The following is a 17,410-nucleotide window of genomic DNA, read 5'->3' on the forward strand; positions in this document are numbered from 1 at the left end:
AATACCTGTGTTGCTTCCTGTAGTGCTTGCAGATTTCTTAGAAGCCTTATGCCTAAAGATCTTACTATGTTTTTGTTTGTGAAATGTGAAGGCTTCAGGTCCTGATAAAATGTGAGTGTGGATATATGTCTGCCTAAGCACTTAGGAGAGTCTTCTGGCTCAGGAGTACCTGTAAGGTGCTGCCTGCCTCATCTGTCTGATCATTCTCCATGCCTGTAGTCAATTAAAGGAAATGATATGTCTTTCTCTCACCAGCCAACTGTAATCAGAGTGTTTTCTTTCATCAGAAATAACAGCCTTTTAACTTTCTTGGGCTTCTATGTTGGAGTTGCCAGTAATTTTTCTCATCCTTTCCTATAACTCTACAAAAGAGTCTGGGCAAGTCAACAGCTTTCAAAACTTGGTGTGAAAACTCTTCTTCCTTCTTGTTGTTGAATGTTTTACGCTCTCCAGACTTTACTGACAGCTTTGGAAACCTTATCTTATCTGCCTTACAGCCACTTGCAGTTTGTTGCAGAATGTATTTATTTACAGAGGATTACAAGACTGGTGCAGATAAGCAGGGCACTAATTTCTGTGAGACACTGTAGAGACCCTAAAGCCTGAAGTTAGTCCTCGTGAATGCTGTTTCAGTTAGTCTCACTGATTAATGACTCCTGGAAACACCTTTTCTTGTATGGCTGGGTGAGGAAATAAGAAGTCCTAAGTAGTCCTTTTTTTCCTCCTCTTTTAAATAGTAGCTGCCTTTAAGAGCTCTGAGATAAGTTGAACTTTTTTTTTTTTTTTTTTTTTTTTTTTTTTCCCCCGCCCCACCATGAAGCCCAGGAGATAGGGATGCTTTGGGCTAAAATGTTTATTTGTCTTTTGTACAGTTTAGGGCTTTTGACTCTGACCTCTTCTCAAGCCTCTTTTGATTTACTTTTTTCTTATGATGATGTTTTTCTAAATATCTAGTTTAAGAGACTGATTGTTGAAGGCCTTTTGGCTGTGAGAATAATCTTTATGATTTTCTGAAAGTTAAGCCTGCAGCTGTTGAACTTACCCGTATGGGATCATTATGTGTTTGAATGTTGAGTTTTCCTAGGGAAGTTCAGTCTCTTGTAAAAAAAACCAACCCAAAACAACAAACAAACCAACAAAAACCAAACCAAGCCTCTTTCTTGAGGAGAGAAAACTTAAATTTACACCCTGATGAGGTTACAGTATTCAAGGAAGCCCTGGTGTGTGTTCACAGTGGTCAATCCCCCAGTTTCAAATAGGAGACCAACGGACATTGCTTATACCCTTTTAACGTGTAGTCAGCTGTCCTACTCTGTTCGGGGAAGCACAAACAAATAAGACACATCTGATCATTGCTAGTTTTGGACAAAGTTGGTGCTACACAAAACTCCTAGTGATTTGTAGTAATTTTCTTTGCTTCTAGATTCACACCTTTTTGGAATATGCTGTTGACTTCTCATTTCACCACAGAGGCTGAAATTTAAATGGATGGGTATCATTTAATAGTCTGTTGTTCCTTAGTTCAGTTTTTGTTCCCTTGGTGCCCAAACTCTTTAGTAATTTTCAGACAGTTGCTATGGGACAGTGTACTTTGGCAAGCAAAAATGTGATAGTATGGTTGTATTTTCCTGTCTTCTAGAGTGATTAATAAGGTGTTCTTTCTTGTGGAGAAATAAGGCTCATAAGCTTATCAGAACATCCATTGATCCTTTAGGATCAATCTAAAGTAAATGGATCAATAGAAAGTAAATATACAAGTGTCTTACTTGACTTCCTGTTCAATAACTGGAGCTGAAAAGTCTGCTCTTAAACTTCACTTGAGTGTGAGCAGATGTCCTATCTAATCATTTCAGAATGTGTTGGAAGTTTTTTAAAGCACTTTAACTTTTGCCTCACCACTTGGGTGAAGGAATGTCCAGCTGTTTGGAGGCACTTGGCTATTTGTACTATTTGATGCTCAAAGTTAAGATTTTGGAATGTTGTCATGGAGAAGTGCCACACAAAGGCCCTTCCACTCACCATGATCATCCTTTGCTGTAGCAGTCAAAGAGATCAAACATTTGATTCTCCATGGAATACCGTTTAGAATCACAGAATAATTTAGGTTGAAGAAGACCACTGAGTCCAACTGTAAACCTAACACTGCCAAGTTCACCATTAAACCATGTCCCTAAGTGCCACATCTACATGTCTTTTAAATACCTCCGGGAATGGTGACTCAACCACTCCCCTGGGCAGCCTGTTCTAGAGTTTGACAACCCTTTTGGTGAAGAATTTTTACTAATATCCAGTCTAGACCTCTCCTGGTACAACTTGAGGCCATTTCCTCTCATCCTATCACTTGTTACTTGGGAGAAGAGACTGGCACTCACCTTGCTACAGCCTCCTTTCAGGTAGCTGTAGAGAGTGATAAGGTCTCCCTTCAGCCTCCTTTTCTCCAGACTAAACAACCCCCATTCCCTTAGCTGCTCCTCGTAAGACTTGTTCTCTAGACTCTTCATGAGCTTTGTTGCTCTTTGGGCGTGCTCCAGCACCTCAGTATCTTTCTTGTAAGGGGTCCAAAACTGAACACGGTATTCGAGGTGTGGTCTCTATCATATCTCAAAATGCTGAGCTTCAGAACACTGGGTGTTAAACCTTCTTTCTATGTTTTCAGACCTTTCCTGGACAAGTAATGATGGAACCAGTGCCCTGCTACTGTATTCTGTACTGGCATGCAGGATCTGTATTAGCATATACAGTGAGTGAGTCCTTAGAACTTGCTAGCTGCCTGCTTATTCTCCTTTATTGTCTCTAATTTTCAACGGTGATTCCATATACTTTGGATTAAACCTTAGGACCTCAGACTTTAAGAATAAGGTGATTCTTAGGACAGTCTGTCAGCAATTTCCCAAAATTTTCCTGAGTTCCATGTCATGCAGGAAATAATTTATTATGCTTTTTTTTTCCTAACTGCATACATTCAGAGTTGAGATTGCCTTATCTATGCTAGATGTTAGTTTTGTGGTGTCTTTTTAAATTGAGAGATGTTCTTTCAGTTCAAAGGACAAAAATATTTCTTTCTATTTCTGCCTGTGACAAAGATCTAAGAGGCAGGAGATTTAAAAGGGAGGCTAGTTTACCAGTAAGTAACTGCATTAGAATGCAAGTGAAACAGTTAAACTATTTTTGTGACTTTTTTTGCATGCTCCATTGTTAGTTTTTCTCAGGAATGCTTCTATCCTTGGAAGGTGCACAGACAGCAACTTCTTTCACTTTCTCCAAGAACACAGCTTTCTCTGAAAGATCTCAGTATGATGCCAAGTACTTCAGCATCATATTCCAGATTAACTGCCAAGGTGCTACTTGAAGCCAGCGACAATTTGAATAAATGTATGTAGGCAAGAATTTAGCAGAAAGGTGTATTATTGAACTACTGTCTATGCACAAGTTCTCCTTAGAGTTGTGCATGTATATATATCAGATTGTACATTTCCTATCACTTTGTCTGTAAATCCTTGAAGGGTTGGAGTTAAGAGAAACAGTGAGCCTGTTCTTGTGGCTATGTACAGGATTCATAGGTGGGCACAGTTTAGATGTGGGGGCAAAACTGTGTTCTCAAACTCTTTAGTATATTTATGCCCATGGTATGGTAGTATAGTACATAATAGGTATCTTAAAGGAGAATGGTTTTTGTAGGTAAGTAATTTTTTTAAACAAACAGTATGCCTAACTATTTTCTAAGAGCAGGAAAGGTGACCCTCCCAGAGTTGTGATATCTTCAGAGGAAGGGTAAATGTTATGGATGGTTTGGGGTTTTTTTGGTCTAAGCTGAGCAGTAAATTTCCACTGATGGTGTAACTGTCTGTACTTTTCAAAATCTCAACCTTATCTGTGAGTGAAGGTGGTGGAGATATTTTGGGAAACATTATTGGATGAACTAGAAGTGGAGAGGTAACATCTTGCCCATGTGGTTCATCTCTCTGGCTGTAGAAACAATGACACAAACCAATTGTATTGTCTTTGATCAACTTTACAACAGCTTGAAGAAGGTCTTATCAGTGAAATATGTCAGGTCTGATCTTATTTTTTCTTTCTAGTGCTTTTATCTTGTGAATCCTTTTTACTTTTCAGCCTTCAATGCTGCCATAGGAGCTATTTAGTCGAAAGAATAACAGATATATGTGTGAGAAAAAGATTTGAAGTCAGATTGAAAATGCCATGTTTTTGAGTGATGCCCAATTAGATTGGAGAAGAGTTATTTCAGTTGTAAGAGGTGCATTGTTAAAGAGGGGAGAAACAATGTATACGAAAGGTAAAGTGGCAGAGGGAAATAAGAAAACTTTGGTTAATTAACCTACGTGATTGCAGGGATGATCCAGTCATTTTAGAGCATAAAGCTTAACCACGCAGCAGAGATCAAGTTTAGCAGTGTGACACCTCTGTTCCATTCTTTGGCTACAGCAGGAGGTGAACAGAGAGATCTCAGACCTACATTTAACAAATATAGGTAAGACATCACTGTAATAAAGGGGAGTAACTGTCTTTTATCCATATGAGATCATTATTCTAGCAATAGAGTATGAAGCTGATACTGAAAAGGTTCTGTTCTTCGTAAGCTACTCATTGACCTTTCATGATCGAAGCTGTCCAAAAACCCCAAATTGAATTATAGATGGTTGATTTTGTGTACTGTATTATCCTCTTATTGAATCAAAATAAGAAATATTATGAGGTGCCTATTTTGATAGGTTTGACACAGTTTTGCACATCTTCTGGTTTGGTGGTTGTGTTTTTTTTTGTTTTGTTTTGTTTTTTCCTTTGATCTGGTATAGGATCTGATAGCTTTCTTGGGATCAGACTTCCTTTTCCTGTTGATCCTGTTGTTTGCCAAGAAAGAAATTTTTCCCTAAATTCTGAAAATGCCTGCCCTCCCTTCCATCAGAATCTGCCCATGTAGGCACAGAAAGGACGGAGGTATTAAATAGCACTTTTGTCGTAAAGAAAAGGTTTCCATTGTCTCCTGGTTTTCCTAGATATTTCCTCACATTTTGTGTTGTGTCAAATATCGTTTGTTGTGGCAGAAGTCTCTAACTCTTCTGTGAGTTCAGGTCTCAGTGAAAAACTCCCATAGTAAGTCCTGAAAGTTAAGTCCTGACTGGGCACTGGCTTCTGTCTGAGTGCAGTCCTGGGCCCCAGGTGGAGCTTCACTGACTTTGATGGGGCCGCTTCAGATACATGGAGGCTTCTGATTGCTCCTTTACAGAATTCTGACTCTCTTTTGAGGGACATCTCAAGAAATATGTAACATTTGGTATTTTTGTTTTAAACAGTAACTTAGAGGTAAGGTAGAAATGACTTCCTCTTCCCTTTTAGTACTTTTAAAATGATAGCTGAGTTATGTAACTAATGTAAGTCACTGCAGAAATATAATAAGCATATTTGTAAGCTTATATAAGATGAAACAGCTACATGTTGCCTTTCACAGAAGGTCAGTATATCAGGGTGAGGGGCAACCAGTTTCACAGCTTTGATGGAAGTTTCTCTACCTCTAAGTTAACAATCTGCATAGGTTAATCTAAATCTGAATTTACAGTAGAGAGGGGAATAGCAAGCAGAATATGTACATTCCCAAATCTTTTAATTCACTGGACCAGTGGAACTGGCATGTTGCTCTCCTAGAATGAGAAGGCTTGGCATTTGGGCTATGTTCACAGTGGCTTCCAAGATGGTAGCTGAGATGCTCTTCTGGTGCCCTGAAGTGAGTCCAGGATTTGTGGAAAAGAATGAATTGCAGTTAACAAACACGGATAACTAGTCTTCAATTTAGAAGTAAAGCTGAGAGAGGAAATACAGGATATGAAGGCTTAAGTCATGATACTGTTGATGGTGTTCTAGTTAAATATTATGAATGCCCAGATTTTCTTCATTGTAATCTTACATAAGAAGCCCAGATAAATATTTGATGAAACTCCAAAACTTATTTATTGTACAGAATATCAATGAAACAGCCATGCTGTTTTAATTCAGTCAGAAAACAAATTCCCCTTAGACCTCTTGACTTGTATTTTGTCATTCTTGTTTCCATTGGATGGATTTTTTAGTTACATTTTTTTTTCTGTAAATAAACACACCTTCTAAAGTATCATGAATTTGTATATATTTATTTTTAACTTACGCTATTATAGATCTCAGTGTTCTAAAAGAGTTGTGTTCTGTTATATTTTAGAGAATACTGTTATCTATCCTGAATTTCCTATGTATTAGCAGTAATTGCAAAGCATGCAGTATATCTGTTTAGGAGCAATCTAAATGTAAAGGCATACATTTGACAGTCTTGACATGTTTTCATAACTTAAATAATTATGCTGTCCTCTTTTGGTAGTAGTTTAAGCAGAAGATGAAATTATTTAATTATTACTGTTTTTTTAACTAAAGAAGGGCATTGTTTCTGTATTGTAGCACTTTTCTAGACCCTGAAACTCGAAGAGCAATGGGAGAACAAGCAGTAGCTCTTGCCAAAGCAGTAAAGTATTCCTCTGCTGGAACAGTAGAATTCCTTGTGGACTCCAGTAAGAATTTCTACTTCTTGGAAATGAATACTAGACTTCAGGTAAGAAAAACAGCTCTACAGATTCAGAAAAGTGTTATTTAAAAAAACAGAACATAACCTCCTTCCATACTTAGGGGTCTGCTCCTGCAAAGACTTGCACATAAATAACTTGACGCATGTGAGCACTTCCTACTGAACTTAAAAGATCTACTCACTTAAATAAGCCTGCATATACAAGACTTTGCAGTAGTGAGCCCTTGCACAGCACTCAAGCAAGCGTTCAGAGCTTTTGCTCTTTGTTACACTTGACCTAAAGACCTTGCAAGAGGTCACTGTTAAGTGCCACTGTGAGTTCACAGTAAGTGTCTAGCCACTGTGCTCTGATGCTTTTCCCTACTGGTCCCTGAAATTTCTTCTTTATTATTTTATACTTTGATTGCTTGCTGAGTTTCTCTAGAAGGGTGATTAAAACTATATGTGTATATCAGCAATAAAAAACTCTAGCAATCTGCATAGGATTGAAATTGTGACTGGAATGCAACTGTGCAAAAAGCATGCTGACATGGTGCAGGATTTTTGGAACATCTCATGGTCAGTAGTAGATGTTATAATATACACTGCAAATGAATGGACAAACTTTTATGGAAAACCACATCTACCTCATATTTGACTGTTATAATGCATTTCTGGTAATAATTAAGGAAACAGTCATATAGCTTGAAGTCTGGATATCATTCTTGAAGATGGGAACAAAATTCAATTTGTAATAAAGTAAATTCCATTGGTTTTGTCCTCCTTTTCTCACTTTGTTAAATAACAGAGTGATTAGGTTCTTATACTGTTTTCACTACATTTCGTTAGGGTTGTGTCCTGCCTGCAGCTTGTACATGTGGGCAGTGATAGAGCGTAGAGAGGTCCTCGTAATTCTGACATCTTTGCATGACTTTGTATAATGGCTGGGTAAATTTATGCTTAGGGTAAAGAAGTGAGAGAGGATTTGGGGTACAAAGGGGGAATTTGCCTTGCCTTGCAGGGCAGCAGTGTTTTTGGAATTAGTCATGACAGTTATGCTTCACACACTTTTGGTAGGAGTTTGCTAGGCACAGTCTGGTCTACCTTAGATTCAGTTAGAGAGGGTGGTGGTTAATGGTAATGTATAGTTCATTAAAAAATTATGAAGAATTTCAGTTTCTTTGGTCATATTCATTACACTTTTTCCAATCTTGCAGTTTTTGAGAGAATATTTTTTTAGTGACTTTCCATGTTCTTGTTTACATAGAAGAAAATTAATTCGTGGTTTTCTGCATAACAGAACACTTCTGCATAACAGAAGTTCAAAACCATTTCCTTGCTGTGGTATATTATTTTCCATAAATTCCTAAATGGAATTAGTTATGGAATATTCCTGGATTTGATTCTTTTTGCGATTTATTTTTAAGATGTTATCTTTGCTGTGTTGTGGTGTCTTCCCCCTGCAATGCATAGTGGTAAGTGTTCAAAGTCCCAAACCCCAAACTTGCTTAATTGTAGACGTCTCCACATATGCAGTAAGAAAGCTTTCACAAGTCCATCTTTAAGGACTTTAAAGACTCCTTTTGAAATATAGCCTAAGCAGTTTGACAATCCCCTATAATAGCAGACTCATTCTTTCCAACTCTTAAAGAAGTTTACTAATCTTAAATTACAGTACTTGTGTAGATATTCTCTAATTCCTCTATCCTGCCTGTGTATTGTCTCTAATTAACATTTCAGTTTGAGGCTGGAGAGTAGTAATTTTCTCTGATTCTTCCCCAGGCTTACTTGATTGATTTGTCACTTCTCCCAGGTCTCAAGCTTTACTTTCTGTTCAACTAACAGTTATGCAACTAACATCTTGTTCTTGCTCCCTTCTATTAAGAGCCAAACATAGAAACTCTAATGAAGCTTGTCCAGATTTAACTTCAGAACCAGGAGAGTCTCCAGATGTCCCTGTATTGCTTCAACCTTTTCCTTTTGCGTCTCCCAGCAGTGAACAGTGGCTAACAGGCTCACTTGCCTTGTTTTTGCTGAACACTCAACAGTTGGAAGAACTCTCCTAAATGATGGACATGTCATCCATAAATGATGCTCCTAAGGTCTTTGTCAGTGTGCATTATAGACACAGCTATCTCTCAGAACGTTTCTACTAAATTATGCAATTTCCTCTGTCTGTTTTAACATTTCAGCAATCTCTAATCAGATCACTGTGGCCTTTTTACTTTAGATACAGACTTCAGAATATCCTTGCATAAAGCTAATTAAACTCTGCCCAATACTTTGCACTGCCTGATGATTTCTTCCCTCTCTCCCTTTGGTGTATCTGCCAGATGTCTTCCAGTGTTTTTTGTAAATTATTTTGCAGTAATTGAGAGTTATATTATTATTTGGCTGCCTTTTTGGGGAACTCTTTGGGAATATACTTTTCCTGCTGTATATTTCTGCTCAAAAGTGTGAGAAGCACCTTACAGGAAGTTTATATTTTATTTAATTTTTGTGTTAAGTGTTGCTGCAATACGAGGTTGGAAAGTGAAAAAAGTTGGTGAATCAGCTCCATTGTGTCTCTTGTATGCTACACAAATCTGTTACAGATGTTTCACTCCCTCCAAGTGATTCAGCTATAATGATTTATTCTTTGCTGTTGGCAATGTACTTTTTGTAGTATTTGCTGCTCTGCCATTTTTCAGAGGCTAGCTGATAAGTATGAGACGGGAGATTGCATGATTGCATAGCAAAACTAGTTATTCTTGCTTTTCACAAGAAAACTTAGAAATACCTACCCTAGCAGCTACAAGAGAACTTCTGTACATTGTCATTCAGGGCACTTCTGGAGTGGTTTTCAGGCAACTACCACTGTTAAGATTGTTGAGGCAGACCAGATGTTGAATATCTGATTCTTTATAGCTTCTCACCCTGCACGGTGCTTTGTGTTACTGAGTTGTCATCAGCCTAATCAAAGTCAGTCATAGTCCAAACCAGGCAAACAAGAGCTTTAAAAATATAAAAAGTTTCTGACCTCTTAGACTGATAGCCTTTTTAACTTCCAAATTGCGTCAAAAATGTCCTTACCACATTACCACAAGAAATGCTGGCTTTCACTAGGAAAGTCTCTTCTACTTTTCACTGGAGGACTAGAAATGGTCCTCTTTGACTATATGAATAGAGTCTATAGTCTGTAAATAAAGAATATCGGTTAATGTACAGTGGTGTGGTGTGGCTAAGCTTCTTACATGTGAATCAGTCGGTGACAGCAAAGGGAAAATATCACATAATCTAGCAGTTTCTAGTACCTTGAAACAAGAAGCATCTCTCGTTGGCTTGAGAACTGAGAAAAGTACAAGCAGCAGGTGAAGAGAGTACTTAACCTGAATACAGTTGTACGTCTGTGTCTCAGGTCTGCTCCTAAGCTTCTGCCTCCCTTATGCACTCTGTGATTTAAATAACAAGTGAGCACTCCTTTCCTCCTCAAAACATGACCAAATTTGCTTAGAGTAATCTGATTGAAAAGATCATTTGTATGGACTATGTTCAGCACGGTGTATTTGAGAAATATGGTAATTTGAATACCAGTGTGTGTTCTCCTCATGTGACAGTTTTGACTATTTTTGTCATAACTTCGTAGGGAATAAAAGATAATTTTGTAGAATACTCTGATGTGTTTTTAAGAGATTTGTTGAAAGCAAAGGGTATATCTGTTTTTATTTTACAGTTAATTGGTAGTGAGAGTATTTTATGTAAATATTTTCAAGCTCGTTTAGAGTAACTTGATTCAAAGGCATAAAGCAAATGTAAATAAACTTCCATACACCCATAAAATATTTCCCACTGTTAAGATCTTTGTTCATCACTTTAGTGTTTTCATCAGATTTTTACTGACCTCTGGGAAATGTTATGTTCCAGAGCTTTGTATTTGTACAGAACGGGCTGTCCCTGGTGTAAAAGGCAGAGGTAGAATTTTTATATACAACATGTCTCTTTCTATGTCCCTTATCACCTGTTTGTCCACTCACAAAGGTATAAAAAGCATGGTTAAGAGATGTCTAGAAGTATGTTGAAATCCTGTTGGTTGTCTGGAGCTCTACTGCTTATAAACTCCTGCTTCTAACAGTCTCTTAATGGTATCTGTATTCTGTTGCACATCATTAGGCAGCACCTGCTATGTGTTTGCTCAGTGATGGAGGGAAATGCTGCAAAACATTTCAGCTGCACTACATACAAAGTAACAACAAAATATAAATAGCAAAGTGATGAGCTGAGTCTGGATTGCCAGCCTAAACCCTAAACCACGGGAGAGGTTGTGACTTTGGTATCTGTAGCAGGCCCATGGGATGGCAAGAGGTGGTTTTGTTGTCCTGGTGTGTGTAGCTGCCTGGAGGATGAATTGTGATAGGTGGGCAGGAGTATGGGAGAACTGAAAGGGGCTGTCAGGAGTTAGTGGAGTAGATGTCTACAGAGTCTGAATGGTGGGATTTCAAAGTAAAGTCTCAAGCGACCGTTTCTGCTGTTTACTGAGACTTCATATTTCTTAATACTCGAATCTTGTTTTACTGTGACACTTTGCTTCAGTCATTTTAAATAGGCTAACGAACAGTGTCAGATGGTAAAGACTTTCAATTGCTGCTAACCTGGGCTGAATTTGAACTACTGACCTAAAGGTGAAAGGTCTCTTATCCCATTACCAATCCCCTAAGCCCACCAGAATCCATTCTGCACACAGTTTATACCAGCTGTTCATGGCCATTTTTAGAACCGAAAGAAAAGGTGATTTTGCTGCCAAACAACACTTCTTCACACAAGAGGGTCAGCCGACAACAGTTAACCAGATTTTTGCCACATTCTTGCCTCCTAATGCAACTTCCATTATGTAGCTACTGGTTGTCTGCTTTTCAGGCTTCCCAAAAGAACTACAGAAAAGCATTGCTAATTGTTGTTGACAGAAGAGAACGACATTGTTTGTGTAAGTCATTGAATCTGAAAGATGCCATTAACAGTGCTGCCAGGGCATGGAGTGATATCTTAGAGACATCATTACCACATAACTATCATAGAATACTATTAAAAAAGTAGAGAGAAAGGAGGCTCCTCTCCATTTTTAGTAAGTAGAGAAATAAAAGATCATTCTTCATAAGGGTACATTAGTTTCTTTCCTTTGGTGAATTTGATGTAAAGAAAACCCAAGAATGGCTGCAGTGTGACCAGAGCCACCTTGAACAAAGTACTCTGAGCAGACTTTAATAGTGTTGCCGAATATAGTGAAAGCAGGAATTGCATCTTTAGAAAAGCAAGTGTAGTTTTTGTGGGTGCAAGTTTATTCTCTCACGTGGAGGATAGTGGAAAGGAAATTGTGTAGAATTACTGAATTGTAAATTTTTTTTTTGAAGTATAGAATGCTAATTGAGAAAGTTATGTTGAAATTGTGAGCTAAATAACTTGTTAATATAAACTGTGTGCTGTGTTTAAGACACAGAAAAGACAGATTCAGTATTCATAGGCTACACAAGTGATTTATTACTCATGTCTGTCTAGTACAATAATGAAACAAATCCTTGCAAAGAAAAATTGAGAGAACTGAATCAATTATTATTAAAGATAACTTTCTGTGAGAAAGTAGATTAAATATTTTTTCAAAATCATTCTATGCTATGATTAAAAAATCAGTTGGCACCAAATGTCTGTGCATTAGATTTTTATTTCTGCAACATCTTCCTTAGGAAACAATACAAGAAGTCTACCTGAGAATCTTAGTTGATGGAAATTTTTGTAGTTCTCGTTGCACTTAGTTCTTCAATCACATATTAATAAATCAGAAAATAAACAGCATGTTATTATATGTCTACAGAGAAGGACAACATAGGAGATTGCCTATTATGTGTTCCTGTGTGCTTTCCATTCATTCTGTACATATACCCAAACATTGTTTTCCAGCAGCCTTTCTGCTCCCAAACCCGATGTACATGTGAACTATTTTGCAGAAAGATGATGTGACCCCAGAGTGCTCCTGCTTATAGTAGTCAGGAAGCTGGCATGCCTGAAGAGCAGAACATGTGTGCACCGCGGTTGCTGTTCAGTGCTCCGAAATAGAAACCAGGCTTGCTGAAATAAAGAGGATTGAGGAGCATCTGTAAGTTGGTGGGTTTGAGTCAACTGATACTGGATTTGGCTGCAGCAGAAAAAGCCTGTGGGACTCCAGGTGAATCATGTTTCCTGGAAACTGAGGTGTATGTTGAAAGTTAGTTTTGAGATTATTTATCTGAATGTAAAGGAGTATGTGACACCAACTAGGGACTTACAGTAGTAGGGGTGACATAGTCTGTAGTTTTAAGTCTACTGAAATTTAGATTTTCTTGGCTGCTGTGGTCTGCCTGAATGCTCTAAGTGGTGTGTGAGTAACTTGATGCCTTATGCACACAGGGGCAAGAGAGCAATCTGTGAGAGTATCCAGAAGTGTTTGCTATTAGATCTGAGTACCTTGATGGCCTTGAGAAAAATGTGTTCTGAAATTATTCCCCTGAATATAAGGGGAGCAGTCAATGCTAGTTTAGCCTCAACTCTTCATAAAAACCACACAACTGTTTTTGTAGCTGTGGATGAACTCCAGTGTGGTAAAGCTCTAAGATTGTTGACAGTCACAGGACAGGAGGGAAATTATCAGCCTTTCTGTACTGCTCTGGGGACAGATGCTAACTAGACTGCGATGCTGGCAGGTTCCTCTAGCTCTTTTGTACCTGCTTCACCATCTATAAACTGGGACAGTTATTACTTTCTTACAGGCTTTGCCATTGCTGTTTCTTGATGTATAAACTGGAAGAAGCTTAGGGAATCAAAAACGTAATACTCACAGGGAATCTGCTTGCTGTGAGATATCTGAAGAAGAGCGGATCCAGTGTGAAGGGGAAGCACTTTCCCTTTACCCTGTATTAATAGGCCACAACAGGTGGACTATATGGACTTGAAAGCAGGACTATCAGTGGCATTTTTCAGAGAAAAAAGTGTGTGTGGATTCTAGAACATGGGGAGTAAGACTTTTTAAAAGAGGTATGTATCGTACTTAAGCGCACTGAAATGATGACTTGTTATAAATTGTTTATGACCAGGCTTGGTGTAAGTAAAGGAACCAGTAATAAAGGTGAGATTTTTGGCAGCTAGCTAATTGAGAGTTATTGCTGATCAATTTTTCTGCTTGTCTTGTTAGAGTAGCTTACAGCTGCCTTGATACAGCTATGATCTGTAGATTGCTTCCTGCAGACATGTCTGGTTTTGCCCTTTGTGTTAAGGATAGAGGTAATGTGTGAATTTACCCACTATGATATGACCATACCACCATTGGCTCTTACCTTATTGACTGGAGTTTCACTGGCAAGATCTTGGATCAGCTCACTACAAAATTGAGTATGGCCCAAAGCTAAATCAATTGGGTGTGATTCAGCTCTGTTTGTGAGCATACTTGCATTAATCTCTTTAAAAATTTAGTACTTGACTTAGTGACCATAAAATAGCAAGTAGAGGCTGTTGATGAAGATGGGCTATAGCATAAAATTAATAGAAGAAAATACAACACGCAGGCAAAACAAGTGTGACATGAAGTAGGAGGCTGGAAAGTAAAAGGGGAAAGCATTTAAAGCCTAGCTTTTAATAGTGATTTTAAAATAGATACAACAATTACCCTACTTCAGATATCTGTAACAGTTATTGTAGAGTTTTCATAAGTAGGGAATGATGATGCCTGTTTTCTTTTTTGAGAGGGGAGGGAGAAGAGGGCTCTAATTTCGTCACTTCTCCTACCCCTGTCCTTTCTTGCTTTGTGGAAGTTTAGAGCTTTAATTTCAAATCTTGCATGTGTCTCTGTAGGTGGATTCTTGCACCCCCAAAACCTCCTTTCAGCGTCCTTGTTGAGCCAGGACATGGCATTACTGCTTTTTTAGTGTACTGTATGCTCAAGGATATCCCATATAATGCTAAAAATATACTGACCCTCCCCTGCCAAAAGAAAACTACAGATGCTTAAACAAGTACACTTTGAGCTGAGTGCCTCACGAAGAATGGTAAAACTTACAAATAAGTCTGCTGGATTTCAAGGTTAAAATTTTTTTTCTACCCCATTTCGGTCATCTAATTGTCTTCATGTATACTAAAATGCATTTTAAATGTATTTGGTACCCCAAAATTAGCGATATGATTGGCACTGTCAACATTATGCATAAACAGCACTAGTTGAAGCACAGACCTAAAAGAAAGCAGAACAACTTCTCAACCCCCCAAAAACTGAAAAAAATTTCCTTGTCATATTTTCTGAATGCTGTTTTGTGTGCAGGCACAAAGGGAGTATTTTGAAGAAACAGAAGAAAATATTGACCAAGTCAAAGATCTGTATTGAAGAATGGATTAAATAAATGTTTGTGAGTCGTAAGAACCGAACAACAAAAATATTTTTCTTTCCAGAAACATTCCATCCTATTTTGATCATCAACAATAAAGCTGAAAACAACAATGAAGCTATTCAATCTGGAATGCCAATAGCTATCCAAGAAAAATGACAGTATAACTAAATAATGCACGTCTTTGTAAAAAAAAAAAAAAAAATAAAAAAAAAAATTTGTATTTTTTTTATCTGGAATGTTAGAATTCCAAGTGTGTTCTGAAGTCAAAGATCATTTTTTAAAATTTAAATTCCAAAACAAGAGAGTAAGTTCTGTTGTTCAAATATGAATGTAAGATAAGTAACTTTCTATTAAAACTTAGGAAGTTTTAATAGAAACTTCAGGTCTTAATAGAAATTGAATTGCTTCAATTTAACACTGCAGGATAGACACTGAGATTCTCCAAATACTGTTATTAAGCTTGACATGCTGGAGAATATCATGTGTTAGGTAGAATCAAGATTGAATCTCAAAGGTATATCCTTAAACTGTGTAATCAGATTCCCATTTCAATGTCACTTTTATCCTTCAAAGAATAGGTGCTTGTTTCAGTGATGATTTGTCATTAAAATTATGTCAAAATGTCTTAAAATGTTGTTGAAACTCTAAACAAACTCACAGCACACACAGGGCTAATTATGGACGCCATCTGTTTATTTTTACAAAGCTTTTTTCTTAAAGACCGAAGCATCTTCTTTTTCTGATAAGCCACAACATTGTAATAATGACTAAATGTTTTTCTTAATACTAGTGTACTTGAAGTAAGAAAAACATGTAGTTTGGTCACTGACCTTTTCATTTGTCACAATGTACGTGGTATGACATCTCATGATAGGGAAAACATTGTAAGTGCTTTTTCTTGAGGTATTTTTGCCCTTGGAACACAAACATTTTAGAATAAAAATGGCAGTTCTGTCATAATTTCTATATATGGAAAGTCTTATAGCTGTCCTTGTGTGAAGAACATGTTTTTAGCATGCCTATCTTTTACTTCATCTATACGTTGTGCCCTCCTGTCTTCAGGTGCTTTCTTACTATACTATGTCTAGCTGAAGATTTTTTAAAGTTACTAAGTGTGTCCATTTATATCCCCATTTCAAAGAAAGAACGTGTGTGTGTATGTGCATATGCGCGCACATGTGTGCATGCTTGTACGCACATGCCGGGGTTAGTGTGAACGACGGGTATTCCCATGGCAGCATCATCCGAAGCCGTTAGCAGCAATTTGCTGAGAGCGCAGAGTGACTGCTGGTCCAGCCCAGCTATTGTGCATGCTAAGCACTAAACAGCTAAGTCTGGAGGGGGAAAAAAAATTGAAGGATCCATCTGCTCATTTCTGCTACACTGCACTGATGCAAGATTACGCTAATCTGGTTGCTTGTCAGGACAGGTTAGTGAAAGCAGGCGAACGGGTGAGATTTAGGGTAGGCTAGTTCTATGGAAAATTGTAAGCGCCTCCCGTATGTGCCATGTTAAGTGTAGCAGAATAGGTTGAGTATCAGCTACTTTTTTTTCTGTTAAAATATATTTATGGATATGGCATGAGTTTCTTCAAAGCAGAATGGAATGGGAAAAGCTTCTGAACAAAGAAAAAGTAACTCATTGTCACCAGGTGCATTTCAATTTGTGAAATACGTGGGGAAAAACTCCACCCCACAAAACCTCAAACACTCTTAGGTGTTCTCTATAGTTCTCCTTTTGTATGCTGCTCCTAGTTATTGCAGTCTGCTAATTATTTTGGTTTGGGGATTTCCTTGCAAAGAAGGTGATTGCTGGAGTCTGTCAAGTAGAAATTTTTTTGAGAAAAAGATCAGGAAGGAACATGTTCTTTGTCTATTCTTTGACTGATCTAATTTCTTGTTCATCTGTGTTTGTTTATGGAGAGGGATGTTGTTGTTGTTGTTGTTGTTTCTGTTACCTACTGACTGACAGTTCTTGACCTTGCAGGTTGAACATCCCGTCACAGAATGCATTACTGGCCTGGACTTAGTCCAAGAAATGATCCGTGTTGCTAAGGGTTACCCTCTCAGGCACAAACAGGCTGATATTCCCATCAATGGCTGGGCGGTTGAATGTCGAGTCTATGCTGAGGTAAATGAGTGGTAATGGGGAGGAGGGTAGGTGGTTGAATTGTGGAGTAATAGTACCCAGGTGTGGATAGATGCCGAGGTGAAGTCAAGGAATATGATGTGAAACTCATGATTTAGAGTATGAAACACAAGTGGTTAATGAGCTTTTATAGAATTTTAGAATTTTATTTTTAAATTTAAAATACAGTAAGTATTTCAACATAACTTTTTTCCAAAAATCAAAATTGAAAATGGTGAAAGAGATAACTAAGGTTTATTTCTAAGGAAACATTTAATGATGCAGTGGTGGAGTTATTTGCTACAGTTAACTAGTGTTTCCAGGTTTCTTAACTTGTGTACTTGAAACTTGTTGACTT

The 17,410-nt window shown here is 37.8% G+C and overlaps 1 protein-coding gene and 1 long non-coding RNA gene across 7 annotated transcripts in view; one reads left to right on the top strand and one right to left on the bottom strand.

Moving 5' to 3' along the window:
- PCCA (propionyl-CoA carboxylase subunit alpha) overlaps positions 1-17,410 on the top strand; it is a 231,330-nt gene that overhangs the window by 49,667 nt on the left and 164,253 nt on the right. For 3 of the 6 annotated variants that reach the window (XR_003397837.1, XM_026843145.1, XM_026843136.1), the window contains exons 7-8: positions 6,442-6,592; positions 16,912-17,055. Coding sequence is in view for 5 of the 6 variants with exons in the window: in XM_026843145.1 (XP_026698946.1) it covers positions 6,442-6,592; positions 16,912-17,055 (295 nt within the window). In the remaining variant the exon portion in view is untranslated. Of the gene's footprint in view, positions 1-2,176; positions 2,741-3,199; positions 3,373-4,378; positions 4,490-6,441; positions 6,593-16,911; positions 17,056-17,410 lie in introns of those variants that run through there. The other 3 variants (XM_026843157.1, XM_026843166.1, XM_026843172.1) reach the window with 3 other exon arrangements.
- On the bottom strand, positions 1,428-14,340 carry LOC113477086. The gene is made up of 3 exons (XR_003397841.1): positions 14,330-14,340; positions 11,272-11,274; positions 1,428-2,029 (listed from the first exon to the last, which is right to left on the bottom strand). It is a non-coding gene; the product is annotated as an uncharacterized LOC113477086 (long non-coding RNA).

Source organism: Athene cunicularia (genome assembly GCF_003259725.1).
Source record: "Athene cunicularia isolate RWA chromosome 1 unlocalized genomic scaffold, athCun1 chr1_part1, whole genome shotgun sequence".
NCBI lineage: Eukaryota > Metazoa > Chordata > Aves > Strigiformes > Strigidae > Athene > Athene cunicularia.